Source organism: Carex rostrata, chromosome 35 (assembly GCF_964058835.1).
Source record: "Carex rostrata chromosome 35, lpCarRost1.2, whole genome shotgun sequence".
Lineage (NCBI taxonomy): Eukaryota > Viridiplantae > Streptophyta > Magnoliopsida > Poales > Cyperaceae > Carex > Carex rostrata.
The window spans coordinates 4,494,045-4,513,691 of record NC_135952.1 but is presented as its reverse complement, the minus strand read 5'-3'; the positions used below and the strand labels follow the sequence as shown (position 1 = coordinate 4,513,691).

The window sequence follows — 19,647 nt, the reverse complement described above, 5'->3', positions numbered from 1 at the left end:
CTCTCTCTCTCTCTCTGTATATATATATATATAGGCTGTGGCTAATTTGCTGCTGGCAGCATTTCTGCCAGCGGTGTTGCCGCCTTTTTTTATTTTGTGATGTCCAAACAACAAATCCAAACCGTTAGATGTTTAATCTATACTATAATCTACTTGGAGACCAAATTTTACATTTTTTGAAATTTTTTTACTATTTATTAAGCTGGTTTGAAAACCGTTGTTTTCATTAAATTTCTGCAGCATTGAAAACAGCGGTTTTCAATGGCAAGAATCTATCTAACAAGAAAATGTCACCACCCGACCTATATATACCGTACCCATTGACACCCCTACCTGCAGGCTTGCTTGCAACACCGCACCTTGCACCTTCATCTACACTAACTACAATTAAATTAGTCATATATTCCGAACCTTTTTAGTTACTTTTATGGACTCCAAATTTTCTTATTTGTAAATTGATTTTCTTTTATAAAAATAGTAAAATTTAAAAAAAAAAAAAAAAAAAAAAAAAAGATTCAGAATCCGGACTTAATTTGCCGACGACCATTTAAGTCGCTATTCATATTTTGTAGGAAACAAATCTGCTGTGATTCTTGAGAATCACAGGACCACCCTGCTTTTCTAAATCTACCCATTCATTTGTTTTGAGATTTGTACATATAAAGCAACAGATTTTAAAATTTGTGTATTTAAAAAAATAAAGGGGTGGATTTGAAAAAGCAGGGCCTAAGAATCACAGCAGATTTATTTTCTATTTTGTAACCGGTACTTATTTCCTGTATAACTATTTGTCAATTTTCTAAAGAAGTTAATTATTACCAAATTTGACGTTACTTACGACGCGCTCCAAAAACACAAGAAGGGGAGGAGAGGGAATGAGAAATAATGTAACGTAAGGGGTAAGGTAAAAATTGAAATTGAAATTGAAATTGAAATTGAAAAGGTCACCGCGTGACATAATACATCATGCTACTGTACGGTTCTGTCTCTGCGCACGAATCGCATCAAAGATTTTGATTACATCTGTATCTTGGTTTGGAGTCCAAATCTGCTGAAATTGAACATCGTCTCGGTAGCAACAAATTCGGATTTGGGCCCAAGAAATTTAATTGGCATTTCTACTTGTGTTCATGGGCCCAATAATTTAATAGGCCCTTTAGGTTAGGTTTAATCTTAAAAGACACGGGCCTTCAGGTTTAGCCCAATATGCACAAGATGGTTTTGGTGCCACGCGCATTAATAAATTGTACAATGAATATTTGATGGAATCTTGTTCAGACTTTTAATGAGCAATATCCCAAAAGGATCTATATATAGTACTGTACTCTATGACTCTATCCGTGCAATAAAAACTAGAAAAAGCTCTAAGATAATTAAATTAGGCTTTTAACGTCAAACAAAATTTTATTTTATATCGGAGGAGAAGGATGTCGAGCACTGCTTATTTAAATCAGCCAACCATTGTCAAATAATCTGAACATATATATATACTTGCAATTCATAAACAAATTTATTTACATATTCTTCCTCTAAACAGAAACACAAATATTGAATCTCGAGTAAAACTAGAGTCTTCTTAAGCTCACGAAGGTGTTTGGTGAGCTTAACTCCAAAACCTATTATATCGGATTCAAACGACTAATCTAAACCGTTGAAATCCATCTACTTCACAAATGATGAATTTACATGCTAATATTTTAAGTTTTCTAATCATTTTAGTATATAGTCAAGCGGTCAAAATTAGAAGGTTTATAATTTAATTTTAGTGCATTCATTTTTTAACACTTTTTGACCACTTAACTTTATACAATATTAATTTCAAATTATAAAAATTTTATATATAAATTCATCACTCGTGAAGTAAATCGGTTTCAATGGTTTGGATTTATTGCTTGAAGCTAATTTAATATATTTTGAAGTTAAGCTCGCCAAATATCTTGGTGAGCTTAAAAATACCCAAGTTCTACTCTTGAATCTCTATTCCAACCTTTTTTAGGAGGTTGTCTTAGTTAAAATATTGTTTTTTATAGCTCACATCAAAATATTCGTTCCATTTATACCCCTTAATTAGTATATATATTACAACATAAAACTTTTCCTTGGTTATGTTGAACTACAACTGCGACCTCTTTCACACTAACTGAACTTATAGTTGAATATCCTCTTTGATACTAATGAGAGAAACATCCAGAATAATAACAATAGAGTGAGTCTATGGTAATATGCATATTACGATTTGGCCTGTAATACGGCTCAATATTTTACTTTTCAAAATTCTAACGGTCGATCCGAACCATTCATCTTGTTCTCCATATTAATATGTGTTTGGAGACCAAATTTTACATTTTTTGAAAAAAATTTACTATTTTTTTAGATTTATTGAAAATCACTGTTTTTGGATGGTCCAGAATTTTCATATCAAGTGATTTTCTAAATATATAAAAAAATAGTAAAATTTGGTCTCCAAACACATATTAATATGGAGAACAAGATGAATGGTTCGGATCAACCGTTAGGATTTTGAAAAGTCGAATATTGAGCCGTACTACGGACCAACCCGTGATATGCATAGTACCATAGACTCACTCATAACTATATATATAGAGATAGAGGTTGGCTAATATCAAATAGATTGTTCCTGAGGTTCCGTGCAACTAAATCATTTTTCAATTTTTAAAGTTCAAAAAGTCGATCCAAACCGTTAAATGTGATCTTTATATTAAAATGTACATAGAGACCAAATTTTATATTTTTATGATTTTTTTTACTATTTATTAAGCCACTTTGAAAACCGTTGATCCAACGGTGGCTTCTGGTTTTTCTGTTTTGTAAAGCCACCATTGGATCAGCGGTTTTCAAAGTGGCTTAATAAATAGTAAAAAAATTCATAAAAATGTAAAATTTGGTCTCCGAGCACATTTTAATATAGAGATCACATCTAACGATTTGGGTCAACTTTTTGGACTTTAAAAATTGAAAAATAACTTAGTTGCACGAGACCTCAGGAATAATCGATTTGATATTAGCCAACCTCTCTCTCTCTCTCTCTATATATATATATATATATATATAGAGAGAGAGAGAGAGAGATTGACTAATATGTTTTCGGTAGCACTTCGGTCGAAGTGCTACCGGTCCAAATTTCAAATTTCAAAATCTAAAAAGTCAATCTGAACCGTTAGATGTGATCTCTATATTGAAATGTGCTTGGAGACCAAATTTTATATTTTTCTGAATTTTTTTTACTATTTATGAAGCCACTTTGAAAATCCCTGATCTAACGGTGGCTTCTGATTTTACTGTTTTGTTAAGCCACTGTTGGATCGACAATTTTCAAAGTGGCTTAATAAATAGTAAAAAAATTCAGAAAAATGTAAAATTTGGTCTCCAAGCACATTTCAATATAGAGATCACATCTAACAGTTCAGATCGACTTTTTGGATTTTGAAATTTGAAATTTGAACCGGTAGCACTTCGGCCGAAGTGCTACCGAAAACATATTAGTCAATCTCTCTCTCTCTATATATATATATATAGAGAGAGAGAGAGAGTAAAGCTAGGGTGTGATGTGCTCACCAAGAGAGTTTGATGAGCACTACTCCAGAAGTTCATCGGATCAACTTCAAATATTGAATCCAAACCGTTGAAATCCATGTATTTCATGAGTGATGCATGTACATGCAAAATTTTGAAAGTTTCAAGTTTATTTGCTACACGGTCAAGCGGTCAAAGAAATGAACATTTTATAAGTTAATTTATAAGTTGTTTTATATATTCAATTTTTATTATTTCTTTGACCGCTTGACCTTGTAGCAAATAAACTCGAAACTTTCAAAATTTTGCATGTAAATGCATCACTCATGAAGTTAATGGATTTCAACGGTTTGGATTCGATGTTTGAAGTTGATCCGATGAACTTCTGAAGTTGTGCTCACCAAACTCTCTTGGTGAGCACATCACTGTTGGGTTTTGTGGAACGGTTCAAACCCATTTAATTAGCTTAAGCTGCGGAAAGAGTAAAACAAAAATTTTTACATCTAACTTAAGCTACGGATTAAATGAATCAAGAAGATTCGTTTAATCCTATTTACAGATCTACTCCATAATTGATTTCCTAAAGCATTAAATCTATTTACAAATTAAATAGATTAATATAACAATTTATACCTTGATTCCAAATCTCAGTTGGAATGCAGACCGAGCGAGTAGAGCCTCACCAGGGATGGAATCGACTCGCAGTATCACACGTGTGATACCTCTATTGGTTATCCACCAGGACTAACCGGAGAACGATTTATTTCTTCTGCCAGAAATACCGTAAACCGCGGAATTCTGCAGAAACACTATTCACCGAAAAAGGGACAATTTAAATATATTTAAGACTCCAAGTTATTCCGTTTCACTTAAAAAGCAAAACAAGAAATACCGCAGAGTTTGCAAAAATATATTTTTCCGAATCTCGTAATAACCGAAACCGGGGAAGAGAGAAAAACCGATTAACGAAGTAATCAGATTAACACGTGAATTAGTGAGTCTTTCTCTCTACCCCTACCCCTCTATTTATAGACTTTTGAGGAGGTTTGCAAAAGACCAAAATACCCCTCAAAACAAATCTATTTACCAAAAGCCCTTGACACCTCATCCTTTTATCATGTGAAATGACCAAAATACCCTTGCCACCTCACATGACACATGTAAACACATGGGAAGTCGGCACCAAGGGAAAAAGACCATTTTGCCCTTGGCCCATTAAGGCATGAATAGTGTTGGGTTTTGATTTTGGGCTTTGACTTTGGGCCTTTAATTTTAATTAAGGCTTTGATTATTTTGGGCTTTTAAATCCATAATTCAAACCCATAATTAACAATTAAAATTCCAAATCATATATATATAATTGTCATGTACAATTATATTTCTTTTCGGTTATTGTTCGGTAACTTTTATACAACGTAACGTGTACGTTTATAAATTAACCGTTGTTTCTGCTTGTCATTCTAAATGACATTTATAATTTAATTATATCATGAATAATTAATTATAACCATCTTAATATTAATTATAATCAATTTATAATTAATCAGTAAGATTCTCCGAGTAGCTCCTATATGGTGTGACCTAATAGGATCTGTGTTATGTTGGTAAACAGAGTTAAAACTGTTTTAACTTCTGTTAGTCATGGGTGGCATCTGGCAACACATCATGACCATCCAATTACACAGATGATGCTGTACTGTACAATATCACGATCCAGTAAACAATTTACTTGTGTCAGTTCTTCTGTCTCATAGCTATCAGATCAGTTTCAAGGTAGATGTGTGTCATCCTTGGTAACTGTATCTTTTCTTGATCTTGAGTAGATTATCAAATATAATTACTCTTGTAATTATACCGCATGCAGATAATCTAACTCTATCAAGGGGCCCAGTGATGCTATAGCTCGTATAGAGATACGAGGGACAAATAGTATTCTTGGCAGACTATCACTTCCTCAGCTAAGTTATATATATGGAAATGCTACCGTTATGGCTGCTTTTTACGGACAGCGTTAGATAACACTTACTCATATATATTTCTTAGTGGGAACGATAAATACCTCATACTGTAGAACTTTGACACTGAATGAAAACATAAATGACACGAACACAATTCTATTTAATGTTTCATTCGGGGTCTGTCAAATACCATGTTCCTAGAACATGTATCCATGTGATTAAAATGACATCTTGTGTCAGGTGGTTTGTAAAACTTAACCATCTTTTAATCCACATGCTAACCTTATCGCGGTAATTAGTGTTCCTGCTAATTACCTTGGTCAGTGACTTTTAAGAGTATATATTATCTATATTATGGAGTTTCACAATTTCAGTCATGAACTCGAAATGATCCATAATTTCAATAATACTCAAGGCAACAAAATGATATATAAATAAACATTCAATTCATGAACAAAGCTTGATGATTAACTTATCGTATTATTGACTTCTAGATTATTACAAACTAACAATCACACCCTAGCTTTACTCTCTCTCTCTCTCTCTCTCTCTCTCTATATATATATATAGAGTTTGGCTGGGGTGCTATGGATAGCATAGTGGCCTCTATGCTACGGCTCAATATTCGAGTTTTCAAAATCCAAACGGTCGATCCGAACCGTTCATCTTATTCTCCATATTAATATCTGCTTGGAGACCAAATTTTATAATTTTCTGAATTTTTTTACTATTTATTAAGCCACTTTGAAAATCGCTAATCCAACGATTTTACTGTTTTGTGCAGCCACCGTTGGATCAACAATTTTGTAAAATACTTAATAAATAGTAAAAACATTCAGAAAAATGTAAAATTTGGTCTCCAAGCAGATATTAATATGGAGAATAAGATGAACGGTTCGGATCGACCGTTTGGATTTTGAAAACTCGAATATTGAGCCGTAGCATAGAGGCCACTATGCTATCCATAGCACCCCAGCCTAACTCTATATATATATATATATATATATATATATATATATATATATATATATATATATATATATATGTGAGGTTGGCTACTCTACTTACATAAGCATATGAGTCATTTTTTCATTTTCAAAATTCAAAAAGTCGATCTGAACCATTAGATGTGATCTCTATATTGAAATGTGCTTGGAGACCAAATTTTACATTTTTCTGAATTTTTTTACTATATATTAAGCCACTTTGAAAATCGCTGATCCAACGGTGGCTTCTGATTTTACTGTTTTGTTAAGCCACCGTTGGATCAACGATTTTCAAAGTGGCTTAATAAGTAGTAAAAAAATTCAGAAAAATGTAAAATTTGGTCTCCAAACACATTTCAATATATATATCACATCTAATGGTTCAGATCGACTTTTTGAATTTTGAAAACGAAAAAATGACTTATAAATATATATCCTCATATGCTTATAAGTAGAGTAGTGAACCTCTTTCAATATATATGTATAATTATATATTTCTAGAAAAGAGTGAACATATATGTATAGAGATTAGATGCTACCGTATATGTTAATAAATTAAGAAGACAATTGCGTGTTAATCTGGTCTACACATGTATTGACTATATTTCTTCCCAACCACTTAAACCACATGTGACTTACCAATTAATCCACCTTGCTAGTATATATTCTTGCCATTTATATGTCATGATTTTTACAATTTCTTTTTGCGGTGCTTGTGTTGTATGCATATGTGGCAAATGAATTAATATATATTTATAATATAATATAAGGCAGCGCTAGCTATTACTGAAGTGAAGGTAAGTGTTAGACTGGGCGTTCCAACCACCACCTACTTATTCTCTTTCTCCAGCACTAGGTTTTAATGAATCTCATTCAAATTCATTTATCCCATGATATCCACTTCTCTTCTCTTCTTTATCTCTCTCTCTCTCTCTCTCTCTCTCTAGATATCATATCCAATTAGTTGTATGGTGGTTTGCTCCAAGCACCAACTTTACACTAGCTAGCTACTTCTCCAGGGGCAAAGCAAACCCAAAACTACTACTTTGTTGTTCATCCATCCATCCTCTACAATACATTGCCTTTTTCCTCCATGAGAAAGGCAATGAGAGGTAGACGAGCAATGGCCGCCTTCGGATCGGCCCTAAATGATGTCATCAGCTTAATAGTTTTCTCATTTCTAGACTTGTTGGACATTTTATTTTGCTTTTTGTACAAGATTTTGGATTACTTGATGGAGGCCGAGTGGCGACCGTGCTATTGCTCTTCTTCACCGAAAGATATGATCACCAGCCTTGGAAAGATACTCGTATCAGAAAGCGGCGGGTCAAAGGTTGTCACCCTCTCCTCTACTAAGCTTCAACTGGAGGACATTTCTGACACACTCTATTCTCGCCCTTGTCTCCTCTCCGATGTCTCCCGCTTAACAGTTTACCAACTGTGTCGCCTCAAGAATATCTCCAGTACTACTACTGATGCTTCCACTTCCACTTCCACTGTTATTTCCAGCCGTGGTGGTGCCGTGGTAAGCTCCACCTCAGGAAACCCTAATTACCCCACCACCACATTTACGGTGAACTCAGCAATTATTCAAATGTTGCGAGGGAAGATAGGCAGCCACAAATCGCCCCCGGTCCCGCGCTGGTCAGACTGTCACTGTGCCAATTGCAACCCCATTTCACAAGATACTCTCTTTGTTAAAGCCCAAGGACCACAAGGTACATATATATATATCACATAACATTAACACATGCAACTAATTAATTAAAAGTTTTTATTGAAAATTAAGTTGCTAGAATTTTGCATTATGGTAACTAATGATTGTTTTTCTTTTCTTTTCTTTTACTTTGTATAAATTAATTAAGATGGTAAAATGGTTGAAGAAGATGTACTATTCATACATGGATTTATATCGTCATCGTCTTTCTGGACCGAAACAGTTTTCCAAAACTTCAGCTCAGATGCAAAATCACGGTATAGGATGTTTGCAGTTGATTTATTGGGTTTCGGACGCAGCCCCAAGCCTGCTGATTCGCTTTATACTTTACGAGAGCATCTAGAAATGATCGAACGGTCAGTTCTCGAGCCGTATAAGGTCAAATCTTTCCACATTGTGGCACACTCTCTCGGTTCTCTAATAGCACTAGCTTTGGCAGTTAAATATCCCGGTGCTGTTAAATCCCTCACGCTCATTGCACCGGTATGATATCATATATAACCTCGATCTATTGAATTGAATATATAATTAATTAAATACGGCTTGTGTTTGTCATTTTCAATATATATATTTTTTTTTTACTTTGTGGGGGTGATCGAAGCCATACTTTCCGGTGCCAAAAGGGGAGCAGCAAGCGACACAATATGTGTTGAGAAAGGTGGCGCCGAGACGGATCTGGCCTCTAATTGGATTTGGTGCATCGATGCTTTGCTGGTACGAGCATCTGAGTCGAACAGTGAGCATCCTATTGGCCAAGAACCATAGATTTTGGGAGATTGCCTTCAGGCTCGTCACCTTCAACAGGTTTGCCACTTCAACCAATGATAATTTTTTTTTTTTTTTAATTTTTCCAAGGAATACAACTAGCTAGCAAATTAAGGTACAATTTTTGTTACATATACAAAGAATATATACCTAATTAATTCTATTTTTTTTTCTCTCGACTCTCGATCGAGTGGTTCCGCTATATATATAATTGATATAATCAATTTTACTATAATATATAATCCAGAGGTGACATTTATGAATAATAGATGAGGTCTCCATACGCTACGGTCGGTTAAATTTTTTGTAGAATGTTACTGTTGGTAGATAGTTTGGTGATCTGGAAAACTATTTAATTCGGTCAAGATATTGGACAATTAATGACAATTAAAAAGATTCCATGCATTCAATATTCTTTTTAAAATGAATTTTTGAAGAATATATGCTATATATATACTTTTATATGTATAAATTTAAAATAAGTTGATGAATGCATATATATATGGTTTGAAGGTAAATCGCATGGACCATGCACCAATATATCGGGGTATATATGTTTTAATTCCTATTAAATATATCACGGTAGTATGTGTGTGTGTGTGTGTGTGTGTGTGTGTGTGTGTGTGTGTGTGTGTGTGTAATAATAATTAATTAATGAGCAATATTGAAGGTACGTACATTGATTAAAATAAAATAATTAAGATGAATGAATAATGTTTTGAGGATCGAGTGTGGTGAAGGTCAAAGGATAGGTGGATCTAAAACAACTACCACTTCCTAATTAATCCCTAGCTCCCATTAATTCTCCCAACGGACGGACGGACCCAGGACCCTACCTACATATCTCTATCTCTATCTCTATCTCTATCTCTATCTCTATATATTGAGAGAGAGAGAGAGAGAGAGAGAGAATAAAGATCTAGATGGTCCGTAGTTCGTACGTACTTGAGATATAATTAATTAATTAAGATGATCGATCGATCGAGTTTGTTTTGTTGTTGGTGCTCCAACGACTTATATAGAATTAAGTAATTAATTAATTGTTGTGGGATCGATTTTGGTACAACCATATATATATATATGATGATGATGATGATGATGATGATGATGACTGACATGGTATATATATTGCTATGCTATGCTATGCTATGCTATTCAGGGTAAGAACATACTTAATGGATGGGTTCTTCGGTCACCACCACATCGGGGCGTTCCATACTCTACACAACGTCATCTGTGGCAGTGCGGGCAAAGTGGAATCATATCTCGATGTAGTGCGGGATCACTTGAATTGCTCCGTTACAGTCTACCATGGAAGGAACGACCAACTCTTGCCAATCCATTGCAGCCTAGCCGTCAAATCCAGAGTTCCTCGTGCACAGCTCAAAATTATTGATAGCAAGGATCATGTTACAATTGTTGTTGGTAGGCAGAAAGCCTTTGCTAGAGAGTTGGAGCAAATTTGGAACAGCTAGTACTTGCTACCTGCAATTTATGTATGCAAATATGCAATGCAACCACAACAGCTCGCTACCATGCACTACTCCAATTTCTTTTCTTTTCTTTTCTTTTATTTTACTGCATGCATATAACTCCATCACAACAACAACCAAAAATTAGAAACTACTTTTTGGAGTGAGGTGTCGGTAATTTTCCGTTGGCTCAGGCTCATTTTTTTTTTCAATTATTTTTTTTAAAGTTTGAACCACTTTTTTGTTTTTTCTTTTTCATTTTGAATCAATAGCTTAATTGTACTGTCCTGTGTTCTCTCTCTCTCTCTCTCATAATTCTGATGTGAGAAATCATAAGACTTCTGTCAGAAAGATATATATATATTTTACCTGAAAATTTATTCAGATCGTATTTACATTTAATTTGGTTTCTCTCTATATATTATATACTAATAATAAATACCCTTATAATTAATTAATATTCATTTGGAATATATCTCTGAACCCTCATCAATATAAAAAAAAATTGCCTATATATATCGATCTTAAGCCCAAAAACAAGAACAAGTACTTCCCTGCATGCTGAGGTGAGGACGTGAGGTGACCAACATTTGTGGGTCCACTTGTGTCAGTTCTGTTCTGTTTCTGTTTCTGTGATAGCATTAATTATAAGCATTAAGCACATACGTGTCAAGTCCCATATTTGATATTTGTAATTTGATATTCCGATTTTAAAGGCTAGCTATTGACCCTGCTGCCTGGTGACCTTTAGTAGTACACTCACAGAGACAGTTGGCAACTTGCCATCAATAAATAATAATAATAATAATAATTATTATTATTATTATTATTATTATTCCATGTCCATGTAGTAAGTAGTATTTATGGCTAATTCTTGCAACTACCTACATCCAACTATATTTCCAATTAATATTATCGTTTAAAAAAATGCGGATATACTTTTCATCATTAAAATATGGTGCACCAACTTAATTATACTTCATTTAACTTTCCATCAAATTAATTATTTTAATTTATTATTTATCGAAATAAAAAAAGTTTCCAATGAATATTAATCAATTTGATTTAAATTTAATGCCCACCCTTTCTAAACAATGAGGAATACATTTTTTTATTATTATTATTAAAGGGCTTGGTACATTCCAACATCTTTTGAATGTTATTTTTTAGAATTGAACATGTGCCTCGTAAGTAAATAGACGGAACTCACACCATTGTACTAAGTCTGTGGTTCCTATGAGAAATACATATATAACTTCAATTATTTTCTTAGTTATGAGTAATTTTTTTTAATGGGAAAGGTGATCACTTGGCAATGTTTTATTTTGACAATATTGACAATCTTCATAAATAAAACTTAAATTTGAAAAGAAAAAAATTATAGACATGATTGATATTTTTTAACATATCTTAATTGTCTATAAAAATGATGAAATTCGTTGTATATTTTATCATGCATAAAGTAATTTGATAAATTCAGCGCTAGAAAATTAACGGTCCTTGATACTGATACTATCAACAAACAATTAATACCACCATAAATTAATTTGTTTTATTTAGAAAATCCATTGTTGATGTATCTTAGAAATTATATATACTTTGAAACTATCTTAAATGAATTGTTTGTTTCTATCCTGTCCGCTGTCCCCCTATGAAAATTAATGGAATAATTAATTAAGCGAATCACGGAGTGAGAATTGATTTGCGGTGTCGGCTGCGCATTGAAGAAGAGTCACGTTAGAGAATAGAGATGGTTGCATAATATTAATTCCATGCTTAATTAATTTGTCAGAGATTAACACATTACCACGGTACTTAATTACTTGTTCATGCTTTAACTGCAACAATAATTAATTAATATGAAGTTATGAACACAAGTACTCGATCCACACCATTTTCTCTGTGCACATTTCCTCATAGGTTAAGGTTTGACTTATTCATTGCATATTAATTGGGTGGTTTCACCTTCCAAATCTGTCAAAAACTAAAATCTAATTTTAACCTGAACTATGGCATTATTTCATGATGCTGCGATAACTAAATTAGAAAAGGTATAGTTGCTTAGACAGTTTACAGAGCAATTTCTGGCTTAACCCTTGATCTTAGATCAATTCCACCACCCCATGTCTTCAACATTTGCCAAATCCAAGTACCCTCAGTTGGCCTCATATTACCTGAGGTAACGGAATATTTCTGTTTAGATCTCCACCGTCCGATCAGAATACACACAATATTAAATAGACCCTTTGTATTCCACCTCTCTAACCTGAAATATTCTGTTACCTCAGAGGATATGGACTCCTTTCCGAATTTTTTATTAATAGAAATAAAATAAAATAAATATTTAAAAAGAACATTACTTTTGAATATTTTCCAAAACTAAGTAGAACGGGTTGTGAGGACCCGTCCCGGTTAATCATCGTTATCCCTAATTAAATTCGCTAAAAAAAAAAAAAAGGCGGACGGGACTACAAAACCCGTCCCGATTTTAAAAAAAAAAAAAAAGGCGGACGGGACTACAAAACCCGTCCCGATTTTAAAAAAAAAAAAAAAAAAAGGCGGACGGGACTACAAAACCCGTCCCGATTTAAAAAAAAAAAAAAAAACGGACGGGACTACACAACCCGTCCCGAATTTAAAAAAAAAAAAAACTCGGACGGCTTGTTTTATACCCTCCAGACACGCTTTTAATTCATTTCCACTCGAAGGCCAAGACGTTCAGACGGAGAGAAAATGTTTCATTTCTACTCAAACAGAAGGCAAGACGTTCAGACGAAGACATCACTCAAATAGCAGCAGATAGAAAGAAGTTGTTGTTGTTAATAGCGAAATTAAATTTCAAACAGGTAATTCTTTAATTATATTTTATGCTATATTATTCAGTAATTTTTATAAAATAATTTAATTAATATTAGTTTTTATTAATATAATAATAATAATATGTGATTTATTCATTATTGTGTAGGTTAATAATATGTAATTTATATTTAATTAATATTAGTTATGAATATATTTCAATAGGTAAATTTGGTAAGGTATTACTAAAATGTTATGAAATTTAATTTGTTTTTACGTAATTATTGAACTTTATATTTGTTTAATTAAATGATTTTATTATTTTCTGCTATGCCATTCAGTAATTTTTGTAAAATAATTTAATTAATATTAGTTTTTATTAATGTAATAATAATAACATGTAATTTATTCATTATTGTGCAGGTTAATTTATAAAAATAATTAATCATGTTGATGCTGAGAATTTATTTTGGTGGTGAAATACGACACGGTCGTAAAGGAGTAGAGTATAGTATTAGTCCTCGATTCTCATTGAGTGTGACTGATGAATACGGTTGGTATGATGTGAAAGGTGAAATTTATCGCCAACTTGGATATTCTGAGAATGAGTATAACCTAAAAGCACATGCACGGGTTAATGTTGGTACAACAGCCCGACGTTATTATGAGAAAATTGAAATCGTGTGCGATCAGAGTTAGAGAGGTATTTATATCCAAAGTATGCGTGCCCAAACCCAATATACTTTTCTCGATATATACATTGAGTTGGTTCCAATCATCGGTGAAATACAACCGCAGTTATTCGTTAATAGTATGGTGCCGGAAACAAATCCAGAACCTCGACAGACCCATTATAGTGATAACTATGCGGGTCCCAGTTTCTTCGAACCCTATCAGACACAACAAACACCGAGGCAAGACCCTCGACATACCCAATATAGTGGTAACTATGCGGATCCCAGTTTCTTTGAACCCTATCCGACACAACAAACACCGAGGCGAGACCTTTATCTGCATCCTTATCCCAATCTGAACAAGTCGTCACCGTCTGTTCAGACATAATACAATAATCAGAATAGCCCATGGATCGATCCACCGGAGGCAGCTGATCCTAATACTGATTTTGATGATGTGCCTCAAAGTGATGATGAAGAGGACGCTGACTCATGTGAGGATGACGCCGACTGGGATAATGAAGCTGATTCAGAAGGGGATGTCCGGGATGATACCTCGACACAATCACACCAAACACCACGCGTTCAGGCTGAACATTTTACCATAAGTGACCGTGGTGTAAGTCACCCTGTGGCAAGCTTCAATGACACCTCAGCATTTCATCCCGCAGATGTCAACTTCTTCAGTAGGCCGAAACATGTTCATGATACACTCGCTGTAGGTAATGAATTCTCTTCAAAAGAGGCTATGCAATTGAAAATAAATAGTTATTATATCAAAAAGAATATTGAAGTAAAAATTACGGGGAGCAATAGAACTAGCATGGTAGTCAATTGCAAGGACACCAGGTGTGCGTGGCGTTTGTATGCTAAGTCTGGATTATTTTTATCTAAGTGGGAAATTAGAACAATTTCAGGACCGCATACATGCCATGCCGATGCTTCTCGTACCGATCATGCACAATTAACTGCAAAAATGGTCGCTGATGTTATACGAGAAGATATTAGGGAGAATGTTGCTTTAACCATTAAAAGCGTTAAAGGGCTAGTTCGTAAAAAATACAAGGGAATCATACCCAAATATAACAAGTTGTGGCGTGGTCGAGAGCTGGCAATCGCACAACTATTCGGTAGTTGGGAAAAATCTTACGACCTTCTCACTCCATTGTTGGAAGCAATTAAAAAAGACAATCCAGGAACAAAATTCGAAGTTGCGCACGAAGCCACAGGAGATCCAACAGAAAGGTTGTTTAAGGCAGCTGCGTGGGCTTACGGTCCGTGCATTGCTGCAGTGCCTCATCTCAGGCCAATCATTAGTATTGATGCATGCTTCCTTTCTGGTAGGTATCAAGGGAGATTGTTGATAGCGTGCGGTTACGATGCTGAGAACCAGTTGCTTCCTCTGGCTTTTGCATTAGTCGGGGAAGAGAGTTTCCAGACATGGGGATGGTTCATGAGGTGGCTGCATCTGGAGGTAATTGGTAATAAGTTCATGTGCGTTGTTTCTGATCGGCACATGGGGATCAAGAAAGTATTCACCGATAGATACGGTGGTTGGTACGAGGATGGTGGCGAGTGCGTTCACAAATTGTGCTCACAACACATTGCCGAGAATTTGATGAAAAAAGTACACAATAGAAAACTTTGTGACCTATTTAAAATACTTTGCAAAAAAAAGAAGCCACGGAGGTTTGAGGAGTTCTTCGAAATATTACGAAAGAAAAATCCAGATGCAGTTGCGTACTTAAATAATGTCGGTAAATATCAAGATACCAATCATAATGAGATCCCTAAACTATGGAATTGCAGCAAATCGAATACGCAACTCCTTCAAACTTATAGCATACCAAAAAGTCGTTCGAACCTCTTGCGTGTCGATTGGCCCCGATCTCTTTTTCTTTTTAAGCACCGCACTTGCGATCCCATTTCCAAGAAGTTGATCCACTAAGATAGACCAAGTGCGGTCTGAAGCACCTGTCACCGGTAACCCTGTGATCGGTAGCGCCCAGAGACAAGAAACATCCTGCAGCGTAATTGTCATCTCTCCCACGGGAAGATGAAAACTGTGAGTCTCTGGTCTCCATCGCTCCACGAGACCAGCGAGGAGTGCTGGATCAATTTTTATGTGAGCCATTTGAGAAACCTGATACAAACCGAGTCTAAGTAAGAATGGTTTGCAAAGGTCGTTGTACTTAATCCCAGTCCAGATACCTCGAGGGTCCACTCCTACATCTCTGTAATCCTGTCAATGTTATACAATTTAATTAAAGTAAAATATTGTAATTCAAATAGTTATATCATTCTATAAAAAAAAAATTATATGATTCATGGAGTAACTTACATCATCATGGATTCGTGAGACCTTATGTTGGTCATGCGGCATCCATAATAATTTGCTAAAATTATTTGCTGACCATGCTAATTCAAAACCAAAATCATCATGTGCAGCTGCAGCTGCAGCATGTGAAGGGCCACCCGGATCACGACTACTTGACATTCTACATGCATGATATTTAAAAAAAAATAATAACAATCTAAATTTACTAACCACTAATATTATTAAATAAATTACTAAATTAAGAATAGAACCGAACCAAACCAAACCAAACTTGGCAAACCACTAATAAAAATTAAGAATATTATTAAATAAATTACTAAAATTACTAACCACTAATAAAAATTAATGACATTCTGCATGCATGATATTCGTGAAACCGAACCGAACTTGGCAAACCAAAGTTATCATTCAGTTTTAAAAATATAATCGAACCAACCCGAATTAGCATTGCAACCGAACCGAACCAAAGTTTTATTTCGGTTTGTTCGGTTCAAACCGAAATATATTAATTTTTTAATTAAAACAATGGATTATAAACCGGACTATTAAGAAATAAACTAAGTTATTTAGAAATAAACCAGTTATTTCGGTTTCAAAAAAAATTTCAAACCAAACCGAACCGAAGTTATAATTCGATTTTGAAAAACCAACCAAATTGATCTAATAAACCAAAATAACCGAACCGATCCAATAAACCGAAATAACCGAACTAATTAGGTTCATTCCAAAACCGAAATAACCGAACTGATTAGGTTCAATCCAAAACCGAAATAATCGAACTGATTAGGTTCAATCCAAAACCGAAATAACCGAACTAATTAGGTTCAATCCAAAACCGAAATAACCGAACTAATTTGGTTCAATCCAAAAACGAAATAACCGAACTAATTCGGTTCAATCCAAAACCGAACCGTTCGAACACTCCTAATGAATTCTTTTAAAATGCAATTAACAAATTAATTAAGTTTACTATAATCAATAGTTTGATAATAAATCAAATTAGAAATTAACACACTTATATACTAATTTAATTTAATTATATTTCAAACAAACCTGAAATAATTGATGACAGAGACAGTTTGAGATGACAGAGGCGGTGCTGATTTTTACAAAATTTCCGGACGGGTTGCATTAGTCCGTCCCATGCGCCGATTGCCTTCTGCCTACGGAGCGGAGTTGGCGGAGTTGCTGGGAGCCGTTCTGCTGGGAAAAAGAACGAAGGAAGGGTGGGTAGCGAAAAAGAAATGAGGGGACGGGTTAAGAGGACCCGTCCAGGGTTTTTTTTTTTCGGCGTGGGACGGGTTAAGAGGACCCGGCCAGCTTTTGTTTTTTTTTTTTTTCGGCGTGGGACGGGTTAACAGGACCCGGCCAGGTATTTTTTTATTTTTTTTTTACGGAACGGGACGGGTTAACAGGACCCGGCCAGGTATTTTTTTTTTTTTTTTCCGTCATGGTGATTAAGGATTAACTACAATTAACCGGGACGGGTTAATTGGACCCGTCCGGTGGGACGGGTTTAGAAAACCCGATCTACCTAGTTTTGACAAATAACCAAAAGTAGTGTTGTTTTTAAATATTTAATTTATTTTATTTCTATTAATAAAAAAACCGGGGACTCCTTTCAGTCCTGGCCTCTACTTTTTTCTTCTTTTACTCTGCTATAGACACATCAAATGGAACATAAAGGCACCACGTTCATCATAAGAATCAATATAGTACAATAGTAATTACATCTTTCTCTTAAATAAAAAAAAAAATTGAAACAAATAAAATAAGAAATTTCCTTTGCTGAAATAAAAGAAGAGTTTAATAATACAAGTAAACTTGTTTTACAAAACAAGCACACCTCCCTTTTTTATTTTCTTCTAAGCACTGAGAAAGAGAACTTTCCTTAGGTTGCAGATTGCCATACATCAAGTTATTATAATATAAACAATCACATATGAAGAAGTTACATGAAATTATTAAGAGGATGAATCAAGTTACAACAATTTTTGAGTTATAACAAGTTACCACAATCATTTTCTATATTTTCAAAGTCCAAATCGTCGATCCAAACCGTTAGATGTGATCTATACAATAAAATGTGCTTGGAGACCAAATTTTATATTTTTTGAAATTTTTTTACTATTTATTAAGATGAGTACAAAAACTAATCGAATTCAGACCATTGAATTTTATACCCATCTTAATAAATAGTAAAAAAATTCCAAAAAATATAAAATTTGATATGGAAGCACATTTTATCGTGGAGATCATGTTGAACGGTTTGGATCAATGATTTGGACTGATAAAATGTAGAAAATAATTGTGGTAATTTGTTGTAACTTGATCTCTCAATTATTAAAACATATTTCATACATCTGAATGACAACCAGAATTGAGTAACAAAATTTACCTCAGGTTGCAAAATGAAATTACATTGTATGGATAAGCAGCATGAAATTATTAAGACATAAAATTGATATATCCAGATCACAATCAGAATTGATTAACAAAAAATTAGCATCTGAACAAAATTGCAAACAAGGAACTTATTTTTAGATTTCCACAATTTCCAAGCTGGCCCCTGATACCAATATATAGCCTGGTACTGACACTGGTTTGGCGATTATGGCTTTAATAACAGAAAATAAAATGTCATCTTAGATTTCCACAGTATACAACCTGGTCAGATATCAACTTATTGCCTGATACGATTTGAACAATACAACACAGTATTATCATAAAATATAATAGAGCAGGCACTATTTGAACAATACAACACAGGTAAGATCCATAATAAATCAATGTTAAAAAGGAGAAAAAAAAAGGCCAAGTCCCATCTGATCAAGAGATTGACCTGCAGATGAATATCAACTACAACAATAATCAGCATAAATATTTTTATAATAGAGTGAGTCTATGGTACTATGCATATCACGGGTTGGTCCGTAATACGGCTCAATATTCAACTTTTCAAAATCCTAACGGTCAATCTGAACCGTTCATCTTGTTCTCCATATTAATATGTGTTTGGAGACCAAATTTTACATTTTTTGAAATTTTTTTACTATTTTTTTAGATATTTAGAAAATCACTTGATCTGAAAATTTTGGACCATCCAAAAACAGTGATTTTCAATAAATATAAAAAAAATAGTAAAAAAATTTCAACAAAATGTAAAATTTGGTCTCCAAACACATATTAATATGGAGAACAAGATGAACGGTTCAGATCGACCGTTAGAATTTTGAAAAGTTGAATATTGAGCCGTATTACGGGCCAAATCGTAATATGCATAGTACCATAGACTCACTCTTTATAATAAGTCTATTGATGTAATTGATGACCTGCACATTAAGTTGGGCACAAGTTTGAAATGTAAATAGGAGAAGGAAATGCAGACATGTCCAGATATTAAACCT

At 34.1% G+C, this 19,647-nt stretch overlaps 1 protein-coding gene across 1 annotated transcript; it reads left to right on the top strand.

Annotated features, from left to right (window-relative positions):
• The first annotated feature begins 7,266 nt into the window (after positions 1-7,266).
• On the top strand, positions 7,267-10,435 carry LOC144549560 (putative lysophospholipase BODYGUARD 2). The gene is made up of 4 exons (XM_078298333.1): positions 7,267-8,196; positions 8,344-8,678; positions 8,797-8,999; positions 10,120-10,435. Exons 1-4 carry the CDS (start codon positions 7,572-7,574, stop codon positions 10,433-10,435), a joined length of 1,479 nt encoding a protein of 492 aa, XP_078154459.1. The 5' UTR covers positions 7,267-7,571.
• Positions 10,436-19,647: the final 9,212 nt, after the last annotated feature.

Bases quoted from the DNA above. Each gene is read 5' to 3' on its own strand.
- LOC144549560 (XM_078298333.1), top strand. From the start codon at position 7,572: ATGAGAAAGGCAATGAGAGGTAGACGAGCAATGGCCGCCTTCGGATCG. The intron at 8,197-8,343 runs GTACATATATAT...AAATTAATTAAG, and splicing joins TAAAGCCCAAGGACCACAAG to ATGGTAAAATGGTTGAAGAA. The intron at 8,679-8,796 runs GTATGATATCAT...GGGTGATCGAAG, and splicing joins CCCTCACGCTCATTGCACCG to CCATACTTTCCGGTGCCAAA.